Consider the following 18,028-nt stretch of genomic DNA (forward strand, 5'->3'; position numbering starts at 1 on the left):
GCAATCGATACTTTCAGGAAAAATCATATTGAAAAATTCACATTTTCCTGTCTGTGGTGTTGGGTGATAAGCATCTCATTGCTGGTTTACACTTAAACTGTTTTGGAAGAGTGAAAGGAGGAATCAGTGCTGCTGGTTGGGAAAAATAATTTCAGTGACTAATACAATGCTGAATGGGAGGAGCATTGTGTGTCGTGCTGTGAAATGTGTGTTTTACTGTTAGCCCGGGCTTTCCAACCTGGCAGTGGCTTCTTGCTGCTTACTGAGTGTTACCTGAGGACAGGACACTTGTATTGTTAAAAAAGCTTCTTCCCCCTAAGTAAAGAGCTGCTGTGTTCCACTGCTGATTTCCAGCTTCTTCTCTGACACATTCTCAGACAAAACAGTGATATGGGGAGTTTGGAGGAATCTTTTCATATCACAAAACTCTTCTGGGCTCAGAAGAGTTGTCCCCAGCGAGGCCAAAGGCCTTCTCATGCTGTGGCTTCTGACAGCCTTGCAGCAGCCACTGGTGCAGGATTAGTATTTGATGGTAAAAGATGTGGGATTGAACATAATCAGGGAATTTTGAGGAAGCTAAACAGCTTGTTGGTGCCTGAAAGAACAAACCAACTGCTGGGCAGTGCAGTTCATTGATGACAGACAGCTCTTTCAGGCACTGCTGCTCCATCAGTTACTGTGTGTCATATACGTGTTGATATCTTTGAAGGCAGCTCATTATTCCACCCACTTCCAAGTGGATCTAGAGTTGCTATTGTTAATTCTTCGTGTGTGTGAATCACTGGAAAAGACAAAGTCAGAAATAGAAACAATACACAAAGAGGGCTGGATAAGGACCTCACACCACTTGGTGAGAGCCCAGTCTGGGACTGGCCTGCAGGGTCCGGTGTGACAGTGTCCTGTCTTACCTGCTGTGTCACGGACACAGAGAGCCTGGAGCATGGAACACGAGCCAAGATGTGGCTTCTTCTCCTGTGATTACAGGCAGCAGCAGCTGAGCCTTTGCATTAGTGCTGCCTTTCATTTGCTTCTTGCTTTCTCCTTTATTAAATATTACTTAATTGACTGTGGCATAAGTGGGGATAATAGCTTTGTTCCCAGTCCTGATCATTTTATAGCTGCCTCTGCTGAGGGTTTGAAACACTCCAGACAGATCCTCACTGGCACATGTGGAAGTAAATATTGTGCCCAGGCAGGTCTGGGGAGAGGAAGAAATGGAGTGACCAACCATCCACTGTACCTTTAGTGAGGCCAGGGCAAAAACAGCCAGAAAAATCAAAGTAAAATATGGATACAGATTACATTTCTGCACTGTGATCAACTGCACAGAGTTGCTTGTTTGGTGCTTTTTGATGCAGCTCTTTGTCCTGGTGCTGAGTGCAGAAAATGGTTTTTTTTTGTGTGGTTTCTTGCCATCAGTGTCCGTGAAAGTGACTGCAAACCTCTTCCTCTGCACTGTGGGTTAGTGATTCCATTTGTGTGCAGGCAGCACCTTCAGGTTTTCCCTTGGAGCTGTTCCTGGGAGTACATCCCGTTCCTGTGCCCTGTGAAGGGCAGCATTACATGACAGGCACCAGAAAGAACTGAGTCATGGGACTGGTTACAGGAAAGCATTTGTGTTCATTAGGTTATTAAAATCTGCTGATCATTCACACTGAGAAATTGAAATGCTTCATCATCTAAGGGGGAGTCTGCTAAAATCCAGGTGTCAGGAAGCAGAAAAATACTTGAATAGAGTAAAAGTTGCAGAAAATAACATTGTTGGTGGTAGTGTTAGTAGCTCAGAAAGGTGATTGAGTGGGTTTTTTAAAATAAGAAGCAAATGTTGAAGGTAGCTGAAATAAGTGAGCCCTGTTGAACCCTGAGTGTACCTGGGTATTAGGAATGTTTGGCTCCTACCAGCTCCCCCTCAGTCACTGCCCAGCAGTGGCTGAGCAGTCAGTTTGCAAACCCCGTAGCTGAGTGCTGGTTTTGTCTTAGTTGTTTCTTTTTTTGTTATTTCTATGATGACCTAGATGTACAAACCTGACGACTTCTGCTGAGAAATTCCCATGTTGAAAGGTGTATAAATGGAGGGAGTCTGTGGAATGTTGAAATTTTCTTCTGGTTGGCTCAATCTTTATGGCAAAGCTGTATAAAATACATTGCCCCAAGTGGATCCCTGTGTTAATCAGCTTCAGCCTTAAGAGTGGATGTTTATTTAGTGTGAATGGTGTGATTGTACAGCAGGGAGGAGGTGAACAAACTTACTTTAATGACACAAATATTTGTGCTTAATTTAAGAAGTCAGGAATGGCCATGAACCGTCTTTTTCTTCATTGTCCTCCTTACCTTTCTGTAACTGCAAAGTACTCACAGCTGTGCATGAATCAGTGTGAGAACTTTGTAGTATTTTCAGTGTTACATTTTTATTTAGTATTAATACGTCATTAAGCTTTTTTTGTTTCTCTCTGAACTACTTCAGTCATCTGAATCTCAGCAACAATAGCTACTTTAGTTCCTTAGGAGGAAGTGACTGTTTCCTATGCATCCAAAAAGCACGTGCTTTAATGAAGCCTGCCTTTACCACAGCCTGAAACTGCAGAGATGGCTGTAACAAGCAAGTTGAAAAATCTACTGTAAAAACACTTGCATAACTTTTTGCATAGTAATGTAAAAATAAAACTTTGGGTACATCTTGTATTTGCAAGGATGAACACTTTTATCTGATGTATCTCTCCAGGCTTAAAAGTTGTCTGCTTGGATATGGTTTAGACAGCACAGACCCCTGAGGATTGTTTAATTGCTATGCAATTAAATTAACAAATGCTGTGATCAGACTGGAGATGTGCTTATATTAAGAGGCTGATCAGACTGGAGATAATTAAGGGACATTTCTTGACCCTTGCTGCTGCTGCCTGCTTACTGATTTACTGGTGTTTGGGGCTTGCTGATTGCCACTTTCCTGATGGCCAAGGTGCCAGCAGTGACCTTGGCCTTGCCCACCTGGGAGGGGGCCAGGATGGCTCGTATAGCTCCAGCCTCCTGCACTGGTGCCCTTCTGTGGGCATTTCAGTGTGAAATCCTGAGTTGTCTTTGGGTAAACCACCAAAGAGGAGCTGTCCATGGGAGACTGCCAGAGCACCCCAGTGCTTGGAGAGATGCTGCACGTGCTTGGAGTCACTTTGGACAAGCAGCTGCAACTCTACAGCTGTTTCTTTCCTGAAACCCAATCTTTGTGTTGCAAACCTGCTCAGAAGATCCTCTGTGTTTTTCTGCAGTGCCTTAAGGGGCTGTGGTGGTTGGTCTGGGGTTGGGTATCTGCCCTGAAATTGATGCACAGTACTTCCATAGACAGCATTTCTCTGAATTTTTAGAATAAGGTTCAAAGGTTTTAATTGGCTTATTAGTCACTTTAAGATGGATGTGTGCATGCATCATGCCAGATTTCACTTGGTGTGTGTTAACTTCAGCAAACATTAACAAGAAAAAACTGTAAACTGACTTTTTACATTCCTTCCTCTGTGTTGTTTGGCCAAGGAGTCTTGTGATCTCACAGTGCTTGCACCAGAAAGGGGGCAGTGGGTAATGCATCGTGTTTCTAATAAATAATATAGAAGTCTGCTGCAAACGACCCAGCAGAGCCTCGTGCCTCTGGTGCTGTCACTCACAACAGCACATTGGGCTGGGATCTTAAGTCTCCTTCAGGATGAGCCAGTAAATCCCTGGAAAGCTGGGTAGCAAGGACAAAGCTAAGGCATGTTAAAACATGTACAGCAATGCTGTTTATCAGCAGCTCAGTGAAAGAGAAGCTTGGCTTTATGAAAATGCCTTTCAGTTTCCTGAGCTCTTTGTTGCAGCTGAGTGCCCTCTGCACTGCTGGACTCGGGCTGCTGCAAACCCATCAAGATGAGCATTGTGCAGCTTCCCACTCACTGCTGGTCCTGTTCTGTGCTCAGCTGCTTTGCCATGGTTTTGGTGAAGTTACTTGTGAGGAGCATGTGTGGGAGCACGTGCCTTGAAATTCTTTCTGTCCAGCCATGGAGTAGCCCTAACACAAGATCCTGTTATTTATCTCAAATAGCTTTTTCTACAGTATTGAAATAATACGGTATTTTTATGGAAATTAACGTGGAATATGTTGATCTCTAATGCTGTGTCCAAGTCAGTAGAAAATAGCACAGTTTGCTCTTTAATGCCCTTGTCTGTTACTTTGATTCATTCAGTACTGTCATGGTACATCGTGTCCAGGTGCTGCAAACGCTGGAGGTGTTCTGTCACTGCTTCCGTGGTGTTTGACATCAAGTGCTGCTTTTGGGGGTGTGAGAGAAGCCTGGCAAGTGACAAATATTTCTTCCCAGCCTTCTTTCAGAGTCAGGAGCTGGCAGCTCCTCTGTGCTGGGAATGGGCTCTGCTGCCTGAAGCACCGACAGGCCTGAAGGTTCCTTCACCTCCACAGGGGGTCTTGTGGTGTGACTGCCTGTGGTGTTGAGCATCCTGGTCATGTTATGAAGTTGCAGCAGTGAGCATCTTCCTCTCATGTGAGACCATCATGTGCTTGTGCTCAACATGATCTCATGGAGTTCATCTCAAAGTCCTGCCAAAAAACTGATAAATCTGATAGTACTTAAAACAAAGGAAGTGTTGCATTTTGTGCTCATTTATTTTGATGTTCTAAGTATTCCAAACATTTCTGTTTTACTGTGATGTAGTTTCAGGCATATCAGAAAATATCTTGCTCCTTGTGGCATTCACTGTTAGTAATTCTTTCCTTAAAACACTATATTTTACCCTGGAAGCACAAGAGAAATAGGAACTAATGTTCACTGACATTTTGCTCTTTCATCTGGATGGAAGAACTTGGATGTTGCAGTGACAGGTTTGAATCTCAAATCAAGTGCATTTGGTTTTCTGAGCTGCAACCCAAAGTGGTAGGAATGTGAGTTTGCCTTCTCTTGGGTTTAGAAGGTGGCTTTTGGCTGAGGTGGAAATACATCTTCCTAAAGACTACTGGAAATGAGTTTACATGATTAAATTTAGTGTAAAGGTTCTGCAGTGATCTCCATCCCCATCACTAGTGTGTTCTGTCAGGTAATGAAAGAAAGCACAGCATGGAGAATCACATTTCTTAGGAATGTAATTGTTGTACGGATTAGTGGTTTTTTTTTAACTTCACATACTGCTTGCTTGGGAAAGGTAAGTCTTTTGTGAGCCTCTCTGAAATTGTCAGCAAATCCTAAGTTCTGTCTTGGCTCAGAATAAAGATTTAGTGTTTTTCAAAGTCAAGTAAAAAAATATGGCTGGGAAATGAAAAATCCTATAAAATGACATTTTTGGCTTATTACCATGACCCACTGTCCCCTTCTGCCTTCCATTTCAAAGGGACTGTGTCTTTGATTCATGATGCCTTCTTTCTTATTTTAGCCACTCACATTCATTTAAATGCACATATTTTCTAGGTGAGATCTTGGAATTCTTGAGGAATTTGGGCTTGTTTTAAAAAACAGCTTGTGTATTTTGTTAATGGATATTAAATATTGCAGCATCTCATGGGTGACATACTTTGAGAAATGCCGTTGTGACTGTTGTCACAGCTTTGTTGAGTACTCGCTGCTCACATCTGCAGACTTCACTTGGGTTTTAGCTGGGCTGCTCCAGGGTGTTCCAGTAATGCTCCTTGGGAGACAGAACACTTCCCAGAGTGATTGCTATAGCGTTTCATTAAGGAGCCTTTTCACCGAGGAATAGAAGAGAGCCTTAGCTCCTTGCCTGCTGCTCTCAGAGCCTTCAGCGGTGCTGCTGGCAGGCAGCTCTGCCCCTGCTGCCACCTTTCCTCCTGACGGTTCCTGTGCCTCGTGGCTCTGCCTGTCCTCCCCCTGCTGGCCGGGCCATTGGCTGTAAATGCTGGTGCTTAGCAATGCTCCTCAGTCAACTGGGCACAGTGTGAGCCACCAACACAAAACTGCAACTTACACTGCCACACAACTAGTAGGGAATTGATAGCTAAGAAATATATTGATATTGTAATGAATACTGGGAGCATAAATGAACTCTTGGCACTGCTGAGGCCCCATCTTGAATCCTGGGGTCAGGTTTGAGCCCCTCATGATAAAAAAGACATTGAGGGGCTGGAAAGTGTCCAGGGCAGGGACTAGAGCACAAGTGTGGTGAGGAGAGGCTGAGGGAGCTGGGGAGGCTCAGGCTGGAGAAAAGGAGGCTCAGGGGGGCCCTTGTGGCTCTGCACAACTCCCTGACAGGAGGGGACAGCCGGGGGGGTCGGGCTGTGCTCCAGGGAACAGGGACAGGAGGAGAGGGAACGGCCTCAAGCTGGGCCATATGAGGTTTTGATTGGATATTGGGAAAACTTGCTTCATAGAAAGGGTGGTCAGGCTTTGGAAGGGGCTGCCCAGGGCAGTGGTGGAGTCACCATTCCTGGAAGTATTCAAAAAGCCATGTGGATGTGGCATTTGGGGACATGTTTTAGTGATGAATGGTGCTGGATTAACAACTGTTGAACTTGTTGATCCTCCAGGGCTTTTCCAATCTTAATGATTCTGTGATTCATGGGACCTCAAAAACATTAAGGAAAAATGGAGCTAGTTATATCTTGGAAATATTTGGTTTTAATTACCACACTAGGAAATTCTATATTAGAAGGATTTATACAAAAACATAATCAGTGCTGGGCAAGATACAGCAAAAAAATCTGGGTATCATTATGTAAATGTGAGGGGTTCTTTGTTCCTCCAAATATTTAGGCCTTGCTGAGTGGCTACAATTTTTTTCATTACATCAAGTGGTTGTTTTGCCTTTTGCTGTGTGGTGTGACCCCACTGAGCAGCTCGTGGGGGCTGTGGGTCAGGGGAGGTGCTTTGGTGCAGGTCCTGTGCCCAGGTCAGCGTTCCCTGAGCCAGAGCCTCGCTGAGGATCCGCTCCCACCTGCAGGATCCCTCCCAGTTCTGTGGGTGTGAAATGTGGCAGCACATCCAGCCGGGTGTGGTGCTTGGCTTTCAGATTTAGGAGGGAGCCTGAATAGATCAGTTTTTCTCATATTGCTCATTCATGGAAGTGCTGCTCCACAGGATTAACAAAAAGTTAATACCTGCTGATCCTGTAAAGCTTTCTATATATAGTGCCTGTCATTCCTTGGAGTGTTTTGGGATTTGAAGCACAGCTGGTTTGGAAGGGCTTCTTTCTGCTCTCTCTAATCCCTTTTTTTCAGTTGCAGATCTGATTCTGAGTTCTGTAATATGCTTTTCCAGAAGCCAGACTAACTGGTAGGCAGGGATTTCCCTGTGGGATGTTGGGGCTGGTGACTTTGGAGCCTGTGTTCATCTGTGCTGGGCTGGACACTACTGAAATTCCCTGTACTCTATTTTTTCCCCCCTGTCCTGCCCACACAGTGGGTTGTGTTTAACTCTGAAGAGGTTGCCAGGAGGCTTAAGCTAATGTTTGAATAGTTTGGGGATGGATGCAGTGGGAAACAAGTGAGGCTTTTGGTTATGGATGTAAAGACTGAGAATCTGTGTGTCAGTGTTCTTCTGCCTTGAGAACCATCACTGGCCTCACTGCCCAGGATGTGGCAACAAGATACACACGTGAAGGATTCTGTGACACTGTTCCTGTGTGATCTTCTGTGGGTATAAAATATTCAAGTCCAAGTACAATATGTTTGTGGATCAGTTGCATGTTGTGTAAGTCACTCTTTCAGCATATTTGATGAAGTATTTATTTTCTACCCTCAGAAGGTTTTTTTTGGGGGGTTATGCTCAGAGTTTAAACTTCCAGTGTGAGTTGTCAGGACCTGAATCACTCTCAGGTGAAGGGTTTAGAATCCCAAATCTGCTTCTGGGTTAATTCACGTGGTCACTACAGTGTTAAGTGTTTGGGGGTGATGCCATCTCCAGTTTTGGCAGATGTGATTCACTCACCTGTATCCAGGAGAACAGAAGGGATCTGTGTGCAGAAAAGGGTTGTTTGGTATTTACAGTGCCCTCCCTTAACATGAGACTTCCCACTGTAAAGACAGTATTTCTATCCCAAACACAGGCATTTAGGAATCTCTTAAATTCCTTCAAGTTCATTCGTTTGTCTGCTAAACACCCCCAGCTCTCCCAGCCTGTCCCCAGAGCAGAGGGGCTCCAGCCCTTGGAGCATCTCCGTGGTTCCTCTGGCCTGGCTCCAGCAGCTCCACGTCCTCCTGCTGCTGTTCCCCAGGGCTGGGGCAGCTCTGCAGGTGGGGTCTCACCTGAGCGGGGCAGAGGGGCAGAATCCCCCCCTGCCCTGCTGCCCACGCTGGGGGCTCAGCCCAGCACAGGGGGGGTTTCTGGGGTCAGTGCCCATGGCCGGGGCAGGTTGAGCCTCTCACCACCAACGCCCCAAATCCTTCTCCCCAGGGCTGCTCTCCATCCATTCTCCACCCACTTTCTTCTAGCAGCAAACTTTTGTGACTTGAATAGTGAGTGTCACTCCAGGACATTTGCAAAAAACTGAAAAATGGTTGCATTAATGCATAAAAAATTAGTGTAAAGGGGAAAAAAATGTCGTTTTAAGTCAGGCCAGTAGACTTCTATGTTGAAAAATCATTTTGGAGGAAGGTGGTGGCATTCAGGCAGGGATTAGGTAATTGGGTTCTGACCTGGTTCCTCTGGCTGTTAGGAATGTGAAATACCCTGCTGCATGCATGGCTTTGAAAAGAGAGATTATTTCTTTGCGTTTAAATTTTCATGATTGCTGTAGCTGATGCCTTCAGTACTTAAATAATAATTAATTGTGGACTGGAAGAGTCTTTGGCTGAGCAAATTCTGCTTATAAATTAAAATCTGTACAGATAATTTAAAATCACATGTTTACCACGTCCTTCCCACAAGCACAGATGTGATTGCTTGGAAAGATGTGAAGCACCAATATTTAAATGTAAACATTGTGACATTTGGCTCTTTGAATTGCTGAGAAATTCATATAAATAACTGTTACTTATCAAAATGTGGAAATGACCAAAGGGCTCATGTAAGTTGAGAACCAGAGAGGGGATTCATGACTTTCCATGGAATTTTCCATGGCTTTGGGGGATCCAGGAAGCACCTGTGACCCATCCAAGCTTGGTGCTGTGTCCCTCCAGGCATGGTGTTGTGGGTGCACACCCACAGTGTCATCATTGGCAGCGTGTCCAAACGTGGGGTGAAACACACTCAGTGTTTTCATCACTCACCTTTCATTTGTGGGCTGCTGAGAGTGTTTGACAGTTTCTTCTTGCCATGGAATGAGTGGGAGTTCTCTGACGTCGAGCTTTCTAGCAATGGTGAACTCTGCTTTTGTTCAGACCTCTGCCTACTCAGTCTCCATTGAGCAACTTCATGTTTGCAGATTTTGGAATCTAGAGCTTTGGAGTGAGTCGTGTAATTGTGAGGGAGAGGCAAAAGGGGCAACCACCAAAGAAACATCTCATGCTTCTGGTTTTGTAACGGAATTGTGGTGGGTTTTTTTAATAAGTAATTTTGTCAGAATTAAGTGCTTATTAAATAACATGTGTGTGCCATTGGTGCTTGCAAATGCTGAGTCCTGCTGCTTCTCCCCACGAACGTGCTGGAAACTTGAGAAACTGGCAGAGGAGCTCAAATTGTTTGTTTTCCTCAGGCAAAATACATCTCGCAGTGCATCGATGAGATCAAGCAGGAGCTGAAGCAGGACAACATCGCAGTGAAGGCAAACGCAGTGTGCAAACTGACCTATGTAAGTGCCGTGCTGGGATCCCAGGGACCTGCAGCTGCCCTCTGTTATTTCCTGCTGCTCTGAAGCCAGCCTGGGGTCTGGGTGCTGCTCTCACCCTGCTCTGTGTGCAGGCTGTGGGGACAGCAGTCCCCCAGCTCTGACGTCAGAGGCTGCAAGTTCCTGCTCTGTTCGGTACAATTGGATTTTATTGTGATGGGTCAGGAAGTGAATCTCATTTAAAACAAACAAGTTAAAAGAAATTGTTTTCAACTGGATTGGTTTTTACGACATAGTGACATGAGCACTTGAAACTGGGTTTGTTTCTCTTTGCTCAATCCTTTGTTGACAAGGAGAAGACAGAAATATTGGGAAAGAATTTTTTGTGGTTCTGTTATGGTTTTTATTAAAAAAAATCAGTGCTTATATAACTGCATATCATAGAATCACAGAATGATTTGGATTTGAAGTGATCTTAAAGCCCATCCAGTGCTACCCCTGCCATGGGCAGGGACACCTTCCACTGTCCCAGGCTGCTCCAAGCCCTGTCCAGCCTGGCCTGGGACACTGCCAGGGATCCAGGGGCAGCCACAGCTGCTCTGGGCACCCTGGAACTAATGCAAGCTGTTTAAAACTTGTAACACTGCTCATAAACCTGTGATGTCTTCCAGCATCACTTTCAGACTCCTGATGCATCTTCAATTTTGGGAGGTGTTTTGACCTATTTTCTTGAGTCTCTTATTTCAGAAGTTTATTTTGGCTTCTCTGCTCACAGTTACAGATGCTGGGCTATGACATCAGCTGGGCTGCTTTCAACATTATTGAAGTTATGAGTGCTTCCAAGTTTACGTTCAAGGTGAGTTCTCTGTAAATGCAAATTCTCTGTCCTGGCCAAGCCAGGATACCTTTTGTGAAAAGCCAGGGTGTTTTTATGTGAAGACACCTGAGATTCCTAGTAGCAGGCACCTTTTATTTTGTAGTAGTTTTATAATTTTTCTTGAAAGATTGGTTTCATGTTCTGTTGCACCCCTTTTTCAAATAACAGGGTGGAATGTCACTTCCTAAGGAATTATTTCAAACTGGGCCTTTATACCTGAAACTCAGGAGTCAACACAAAATTAATGTGTAGTAGACAATCCTACTTTATTTCTGCTGCTTTGTGGTCACTGAACTGTGTTGTCACAAAATAGAGAAGATGAAGGTGGTTTTATTACACCTAAGACAGATAAATTATCTGTAGAACATTACTTGTCTGAATTTATTCTTTCTTGATATGAACCCTCTCATGCCTCTTCTGTTATACAAACCTACTTGTTCATCTTTTTAATATTGCCTATAAAGCCACCAGTTATTTTCCACCTCAGCATTGTCTAAATTGACTTGAAAAACAAACCTTGTTTTCCTCCTTGCCTTTTCCCAGCGCATTGGGTACCTGGCTGCCTCCCAGTGCTTTCATGAAGGGACTGATGTCATTATGCTGACAACTAATCAGATCCGAAAGGTAAATGTTCAAGTCTTCATTTTTTTCTTGCATTCTCTTTCTATTTGTAATTTCACATCTGTACTGAGTATGTCTCCATTAGGAATATTGAGGTGTTGAAGTAGAATTCTTGATTTGAAGTCTCCTGTCATTCCACAAACTGAGGGATTAATGAAACACTCAGGGGCTGTGCACAGCCCTCCCCGTGCTGCCTCATACCAGCTCTGTGTTTGTTCAGCACAGAGAATGGTGACAGAAATAACTTTGCTGGTCTCTAGGCAGTGCTTATAAGAATGTAACAGGCAGGGAAAATGTCCCCATTCCTGAAGTGAAATGAGCAGTGGCTCAGGAGTGACATGGCTCCACAACATTTCTACTTGTGAGTTCTTTTTGTCTGTTATTCCAGACCAGACTTTGTCTTCTCTGGTAGAATTGGGTGTAAAAATGGTGAAGAGTGTATGGAAAGTTTTGTTCTGTGTTCATGTACCCCTGTGTGTAGTGTATTCATTTTCATAGAGATTGATCACTTAGTTACTGGTTTGCACCATAGTTTTCCCATTCTTGAAGTTAGGGTTTTTTTTTTAAGCTCTTCACTTTGATTTTTTAAGTATCACTGCTTTAAAACTTGATTAATCCAGTACAATATGTGCCTACATTTTTACCATCTGAGGAACTAAAATGTGTTTTCCTTGCTTAAAAAAGAGCAGTGGGATGTTATCCAGTATCTTCCCTAAAGAACTAGTGCTTTTCCCTTTATCCTTTGAACTCTGCTAGCTGAATGTGAATATCTATTGTCTTTATTATGGACACTTTTTATTTTACCAAATTTCAGTCACTTAATGGCTACTTCTACTTTGTGCCCAAGTTTTTACTTAAAAGCATCTTCCTTTATGCCTTTTCATGTTTCATTGATCCAACAGCTTGAGATTTGAAGGATTTATCAGTTCTCAAAATATATTAAAGTCAGGATGAATTGCAGTTTTTTTGCTCATTATTCTTCAAGTAGACTCTCATTTCCCACCACCTGCAGCAGGTTTTTAATGAGATGCAAATGGCACAGAACCCCAAAGGCCTGACTATGTTTAGCTCTCCTGAAGCAGCTTCAGTGTCCACGTGAATCTGGACTCCCAATTCAGCAGTCCATGTGGGAATGCTCTGCTCAGCTTCTTCCTGTTTGTGTTTCTGATACACAATTTATAGTCTCAGCGATTAATTTTTACTATGGTTAAGTGACTTAAGCTTAGAAAGACCCGAAAGGCTATGGGGGGCTGGGTAGGATGCTACAAATAGATCCAAGGAAACCTGACCAATAAATGTGTTCCACACACATCATTTGTGTCCTGTCTTTGTGGACTGGAAGTTGTGGTGCTGCAGCAACTTGGGACAAGAATAATCTCATTTCTCTACTTAATTAAGGTGAGACACTGCTCACCAAGAGTGCTTGTTCCCAGTGAAGTTGATGGCACTTGGAATTGAATTTAGCAGGGCTTTTTCAAGTCCAAAAAAATAGGACTTAAAAAAAAAAAACCAACAAACTATGGAAATAGTTCTTGAATTCTGATTATAGGATCACAAACATTAACTATATATACTTCATAAATATATAAATTTTAAATATATTTGTGATCCTGTAATGAGAGTTTAAGGACTGTTTCCATTCCTAAAACACCACCAAGGTGCAATCTCTGATTGCTTTTATGTTGCAGTCATCCATCTCTTGTTTAATTCTGGTTCCTCGTGCCCATTATTCAAGCCCAGGCTGGCTGTACTTTAGTGGGTGTTAGTAGTTGATAAATATTCCCATGGAGCAGAAGCTCTGCTTCATTTATGTTCAATGAATAAAATTAGTCTGAGGAAATTGTTTCTTGACAATCCTGTGTGATCTTAAATTTTTGAGTGTGTTTCTCTTTTTTTAGGATCTCAGTAGCCCTAACCAGTATGATACTGGAGTTGCACTGACTGGCTTGTCCTGTTTTGTTACTCCAGATCTTGCCAGGGACTTGGCAAATGACATCATGACATTGGTGAGTTGATAAGGTTGAAATAACTTTAAGTATAGAATGTTAAGTCATTCAGATCTGGTAAATATCTTAAATTTAGAACTGATACATGTGAAAACTGCTGCTTCATTCTTGTGGGAGTTCTGGGGAGCTTTTACAGCCCTTAGTTAGATCAAGAGGATCACTTTGAAATATATTCATTAGTGTTGGTGATAACATATTCTGCTCCTGTCTCAAAGCTGAGTTTTCAAAAAGCAGTTGAGTCTCCCAGGAAGAGTTTTGGTGACAGGAGTGTGAGCATGGGAGCTCTGCAAACAGATGTGCTCAGAGCCTGACTGCAGTTGTTTTGTTAACAGATGTCTCACACAAAGCCTTACATCAGGAAGAAGGCAGTGTTAATCATGTACAAAGTTTTTTTGAAGTACCCAGAGTCCCTCCGTCCTGCATTTCCTCGCCTTAAAGAGAAACTTGAAGACCCAGATCCCGGTGAGTGGATTTTAGTGAATTCCTTCTGCTCCCACACGTGGAGGTCCATGTGCTTTTAGAGCTTGTGGAGACAAGAATACGTGAAAAATGCTGTAATCATCTTTTGGGCACTGACTCACCTGTTCCCAGGGTAGGTGAGCATAGGAGAGTTTTGACAGGTGTTGCCATATTAAAAATATGTTCTTTAAAATGTCCATTTCTTCAAACCCAAAGCTACTGAAAATGTATCAGTGGGTTAAACCTTAATGGACAAAGCACCTTAAAGTTTCCTGATTTGTTGCTTACTGAACTTGCCTATTGAAAATATTTCAGTTGATTTCAAGGTTTGGGGTTCTGGTTTTGTTACTTCCTGTGATTTTTTAGCAAGCTGCAGCTATTGACTTGCACTGGAAAACACTTAAAATGATTTAACATCCCTTAGTGTATTTTTTATTTATTGGAATTCAGACTGCTCTTTGGGCCCCTCAGTACTGTGTCAGTGCAGGTCAGCAGCAGCAGCATAGGAAATCTGCAATTGTTCTGTATCATATTCACATTTTTGCTCAGTCTTCAGGAGGTGCTGGTGTTCTCACTGCACCAAAACACTTGTTTTAGGAATTCTGTATATGTTGTGTATCTTATCTCTATCTCAAATTGCAGATTTGTATCTGCAATTACAAGGAGAAATGTAATTGCATTTCCTGGACTGTTTTATTGTGGGCATGGAATATTCATCTTCTAGGGACAGTGTTATTAAAGAAAGCAAAATCCCTCACCTGCAGAGAGAGGAAGAAATTGTTATGCTTTGTGGAGAGAAGGTTTGCTCTCTGCTAGGACACCCAGCCTGTCTAGACTAAAAGATTCCAAACTGGCAGCAACCCATGTAAGAGGCCGAGTAATGAGAAGGGAGTGAATGTGTCCAGTCAGATTGTTTAAGGAATTGTTATTTTTGTTCTGTGTTTAAACATTTTTAAATAATACATATCAGAGAAGTCAAGAGTGATTGGAAACTTTCTGGTGGGTAATTATTGATTATTGATTTGTGTCCCACAAAGCTCTCCACAGTCCAGGACAGGGATGTGCTGGTTTTTGTCATGCTGGACCCAAAGCAGATACCTGGCTTGCTGCTATATTAGAAAATAGCCAGAATTAAATAAAACCCTTTCTCAGTTTGCTTTTGCATCCCTGTATTTATTTTCCTGCCTCAGGGTTGGGAATGAGGCCAAACCATTGGACACGCAGGTCTGAAGCTTCAGCTGCTTTTGCTGTGGGGGTTCTGCACCAGAAATTTCAATTCCAATGAAGGCATTGATGGGATTTGTGCTTTTCCCACTTGTTTTCCCCAGGTGTGCAGTCTGCTGCAGTAAATGTTATTTGTGAGCTGGCTCGACGCAATCCCAAAAATTACCTTTCCCTTGCTCCCCTCTTCTTCAAGCTGATGACGTCGTCAACCAATAATTGGGTTCTCATTAAAATTATAAAACTGGCAAGTATTCTGCTTTTTGTTTACAGGATTAGGTGAAAATGGGTGTGAAAATGGATTTCTTGCTGGGAGGCATAGTTACCATTCATTCTGAATAAAAAGAAACCAGCAGTATCTCCTAATGTTTGTGAATGTAACCAAAGAGAAAAATATGTTAATATAGCTTGGTTTAAATACAAGCAGCTGTAATTTCCATAGTGTTTTAAAGCTGCTGAAAAGCAGCTATTAACTCACTGTTCTTCTCTTTGAATAGTTTGGTGCTCTTACTCCATTAGAACCAAGACTGGGAAAGAAACTGATTGAGCCCCTGACCAACCTCATCCACAGGTATGTGTGACAAATCCTGCCTTGTTCAGTCAGGACTGGGGGAGGACCTGCTGGGTGGGTTAATAGCAGGGGTGAGGGTGCATTTTATAAATTTTTCTTGATTTTTGGTATATTGGCTTCAAGTATCAAAAGATAATCTTAGATCAGGGTTGTTTCCTGAGTGAGGTAAAATGCCTTAAAGGAAAGTCTCTGGGTATCTGACTGTCAGCATGAATTCCTCCAAAGGATACATGAAAATTGGAGTAATTTGCTTTCCTTTCACTGCATTTCAAGCCAGAGATGACTGTGGAGGATGTATAAAAATTCTGGCTTAAAAAAGGCTCAGCTGTGCACTTGCCTCTCCTATTCACATTTGATTCCTGACTTCTGGGAGTGCCTTACCCACCAAAACATGACGAGGAATATGTTAAAGCCCTTTCTCATGCATTTGGCAGTTCAGATATGTTTTGAAAGAGGTTCTTATAATATGTATGTTCCAAATGTAGATGAAATAACGTTGAAGTTACTTCCTTGTCCCTTGTTAATGCTGGTTTGTGGTGGTGTAGTGGTTCCAATTCTAGACAGAAATCAGAAAATAATGCCTTGGAGGGAATACATGGATTCTCCCAGTTATGAAAAGAAAGTGTGATCTTATGCAGGAGTTGAGTGAAAAAGTTGATTTCTTTTCATGTGACAGAGCAAGGTTTTAAGCAGATATCTGTTGAGAGCAGCTCTAGCCAGGTGATTTCTGCCCATCCTCATTCCTTTAAGGCAGGCTCAAAGCAGACCAGCACCCAGGTGACTCCAGCCTAGTTGTTGTCAGCAGTAACAAATAGATACAACCCACCAGTAAAAGCAGGAAAATGGACAATCCTACTCCTCTCCCCAGCTCCCACATTAGTAATTGAGTTGTGAGGACTGACTCCTCTTTGGCTTGGTCTCCATTCAGTCACTTTGGCTCTCATATTGAGTCCCAGCACGCTGAGCTGTTGGTGTTTGTTCTCAGCATCCCAGGCTGACCCTCAGGGCAGCAGGAGCTGTGCTCCTTCCCTGGGTACCCTGCACTTGGAGCTCACCCCTCTGGGGCTTGGGAGGTTTTTCCTGTTTCCTTCTTGTACAGAGCAGGCTTTGGAAGGACCTCTGCAGTCCTCAGAACTGCACTGTCTGTGTGTTCAGCTGGCACAAGCAGCCTGGAATCTGGGTTTTGGGGAAAATGGAACACTGGAAATCAGTTGCTGACTTCCAAGGATGGGAAGTGTGGTCCTGCATCCCAAGCCTCTGCTGCTGGGGCGTGACTCATTGGCTGCAGAGAGCCCTGAGTTTCTCCATCTGCCTTGTCATCAATTTTTGATCTTGGGCAGAGGATTTAATTTGATTCTTGGACAAGATTGCTTCAGTATTTTGTGACTGGTGCTGGACTTTGAGTAACCACTTCCTTCCGTATTCCTTGTGTCACAGTGCTCTTATTTGGTGCATTTCCAGGAAGATTTTTGGGTTTTTAAACATTTATTTAAAAATTCCTCCTCCCAACAGTTTTCAAGTGAGAATCATTTCATCTGTTTGAAGGGATATGGAGCAGAATACTGACAATGTCTTGTGAAGTTCAAGGTGCTAACTAGCTCCAAGATAGTGCTGACAACTCTTCAAGATGTGCTGGTTTATTCCTTATTTAATATACTTGATTTCTGTTTCAGCACCTCAGCCATGTCTCTCTTATATGAATGTGTGAACACAGTAATAGCAGGTGAGAACTGAAATTTGGAACCTAGAAAAAAAAACACAATGAACTTTGTCATCAACTAACACCACCTCTAAACCTTTTTTCTTTAACTTAATGTATTTTATAATGCAGTAAGTCTCCTGGCAGACTTGGTGTTTCTGTGGGGCTGAAATCTTTTGTTGTCAGTGGGTGAGGCACAGTCACTACAGCTGTGTTGTGTTTGCTGAAGGCTGAAACCACGTACAGACAATGAGATTATTTATATGCCAAATCCTAAATGTTGCTACAACTACAAAATATACTAACAGCAATAGAATTAAAACAAGAGTGATGTCTCTTTGCCAAGTTTTCTTATGTGATGATAGATCAGACTTTTTTTTTTTTTTTTAAATTTGCAACTTTGCAGTTTAAAAATGGGGTGTAATTCCTTAGAGGAGGCAATTGGAGTTACTGATTGGCAGTTTCAGTTTCTGGGGAAGGGATATGAACTCCATAACTGGGAGGGTGAGAGAAAACAAAGGCAAAAAGGGATAACACAGAGTTACAGCTCATGCTTGGCACTTTTCCTATCAGAGTGTGGAGCAGAGGGTTATTGACATTCACAGTTGGTCTGTCTGTCTCCTGTGGATACTTTGGATAATGGTGCAGAACTTGCTGTGCTGGGTCAGTTCAGAGAGGGAAGAGAGATCTGTCACTCACTGAGTGTTCCTTCATTCCTTCAGGGAAATGAGGAATCATGATGGGAGGGAAAATAACACAGAGTAATTCCATTGTGGGTGAGAGTGGCCTTCCCTGAGATCTGTGGGATCATCCTGTGGGTAGAGAGGGAATTCACCCACCCAGGACACCTCAGGGGTGGTGATGTCAGACTCAGAGCCAACAAAGGA

General features: G+C 43.0%; 1 protein-coding gene across 3 annotated transcripts in view; it reads left to right on the plus strand.

The window, feature by feature from the left end:
* The window catches only part of AP3D1 (adaptor related protein complex 3 subunit delta 1), a 42,683-nt gene that overhangs the window by 4,090 nt on the left and 20,565 nt on the right, over positions 1 to 18,028 (plus strand). For all 3 annotated transcript variants that reach the window (XM_088179209.1, XM_088179210.1, XM_014884392.2), the window contains exons 2-9: positions 9,616 to 9,711; positions 10,463 to 10,543; positions 11,108 to 11,188; positions 13,084 to 13,191; positions 13,524 to 13,653; positions 14,979 to 15,118; positions 15,369 to 15,442; positions 17,116 to 17,165. In XM_088179209.1, coding sequence (XP_088035335.1) covers positions 9,616 to 9,711; positions 10,463 to 10,543; positions 11,108 to 11,188; positions 13,084 to 13,191; positions 13,524 to 13,653; positions 14,979 to 15,118; positions 15,369 to 15,442; positions 17,116 to 17,165 — 760 coding nt within the window. The remainder of the gene's footprint in view (positions 1 to 9,615; positions 9,712 to 10,462; positions 10,544 to 11,107; positions 11,189 to 13,083; positions 13,192 to 13,523; positions 13,654 to 14,978; positions 15,119 to 15,368; positions 15,443 to 17,115; positions 17,166 to 18,028) is intronic.

The sequence above is a fragment of the Sturnus vulgaris genome, chromosome 26, assembly GCF_052056855.1.
Source record: "Sturnus vulgaris isolate bStuVul1 chromosome 26, bStuVul1.hap1, whole genome shotgun sequence".
Lineage (NCBI taxonomy): Eukaryota > Metazoa > Chordata > Aves > Passeriformes > Sturnidae > Sturnus > Sturnus vulgaris.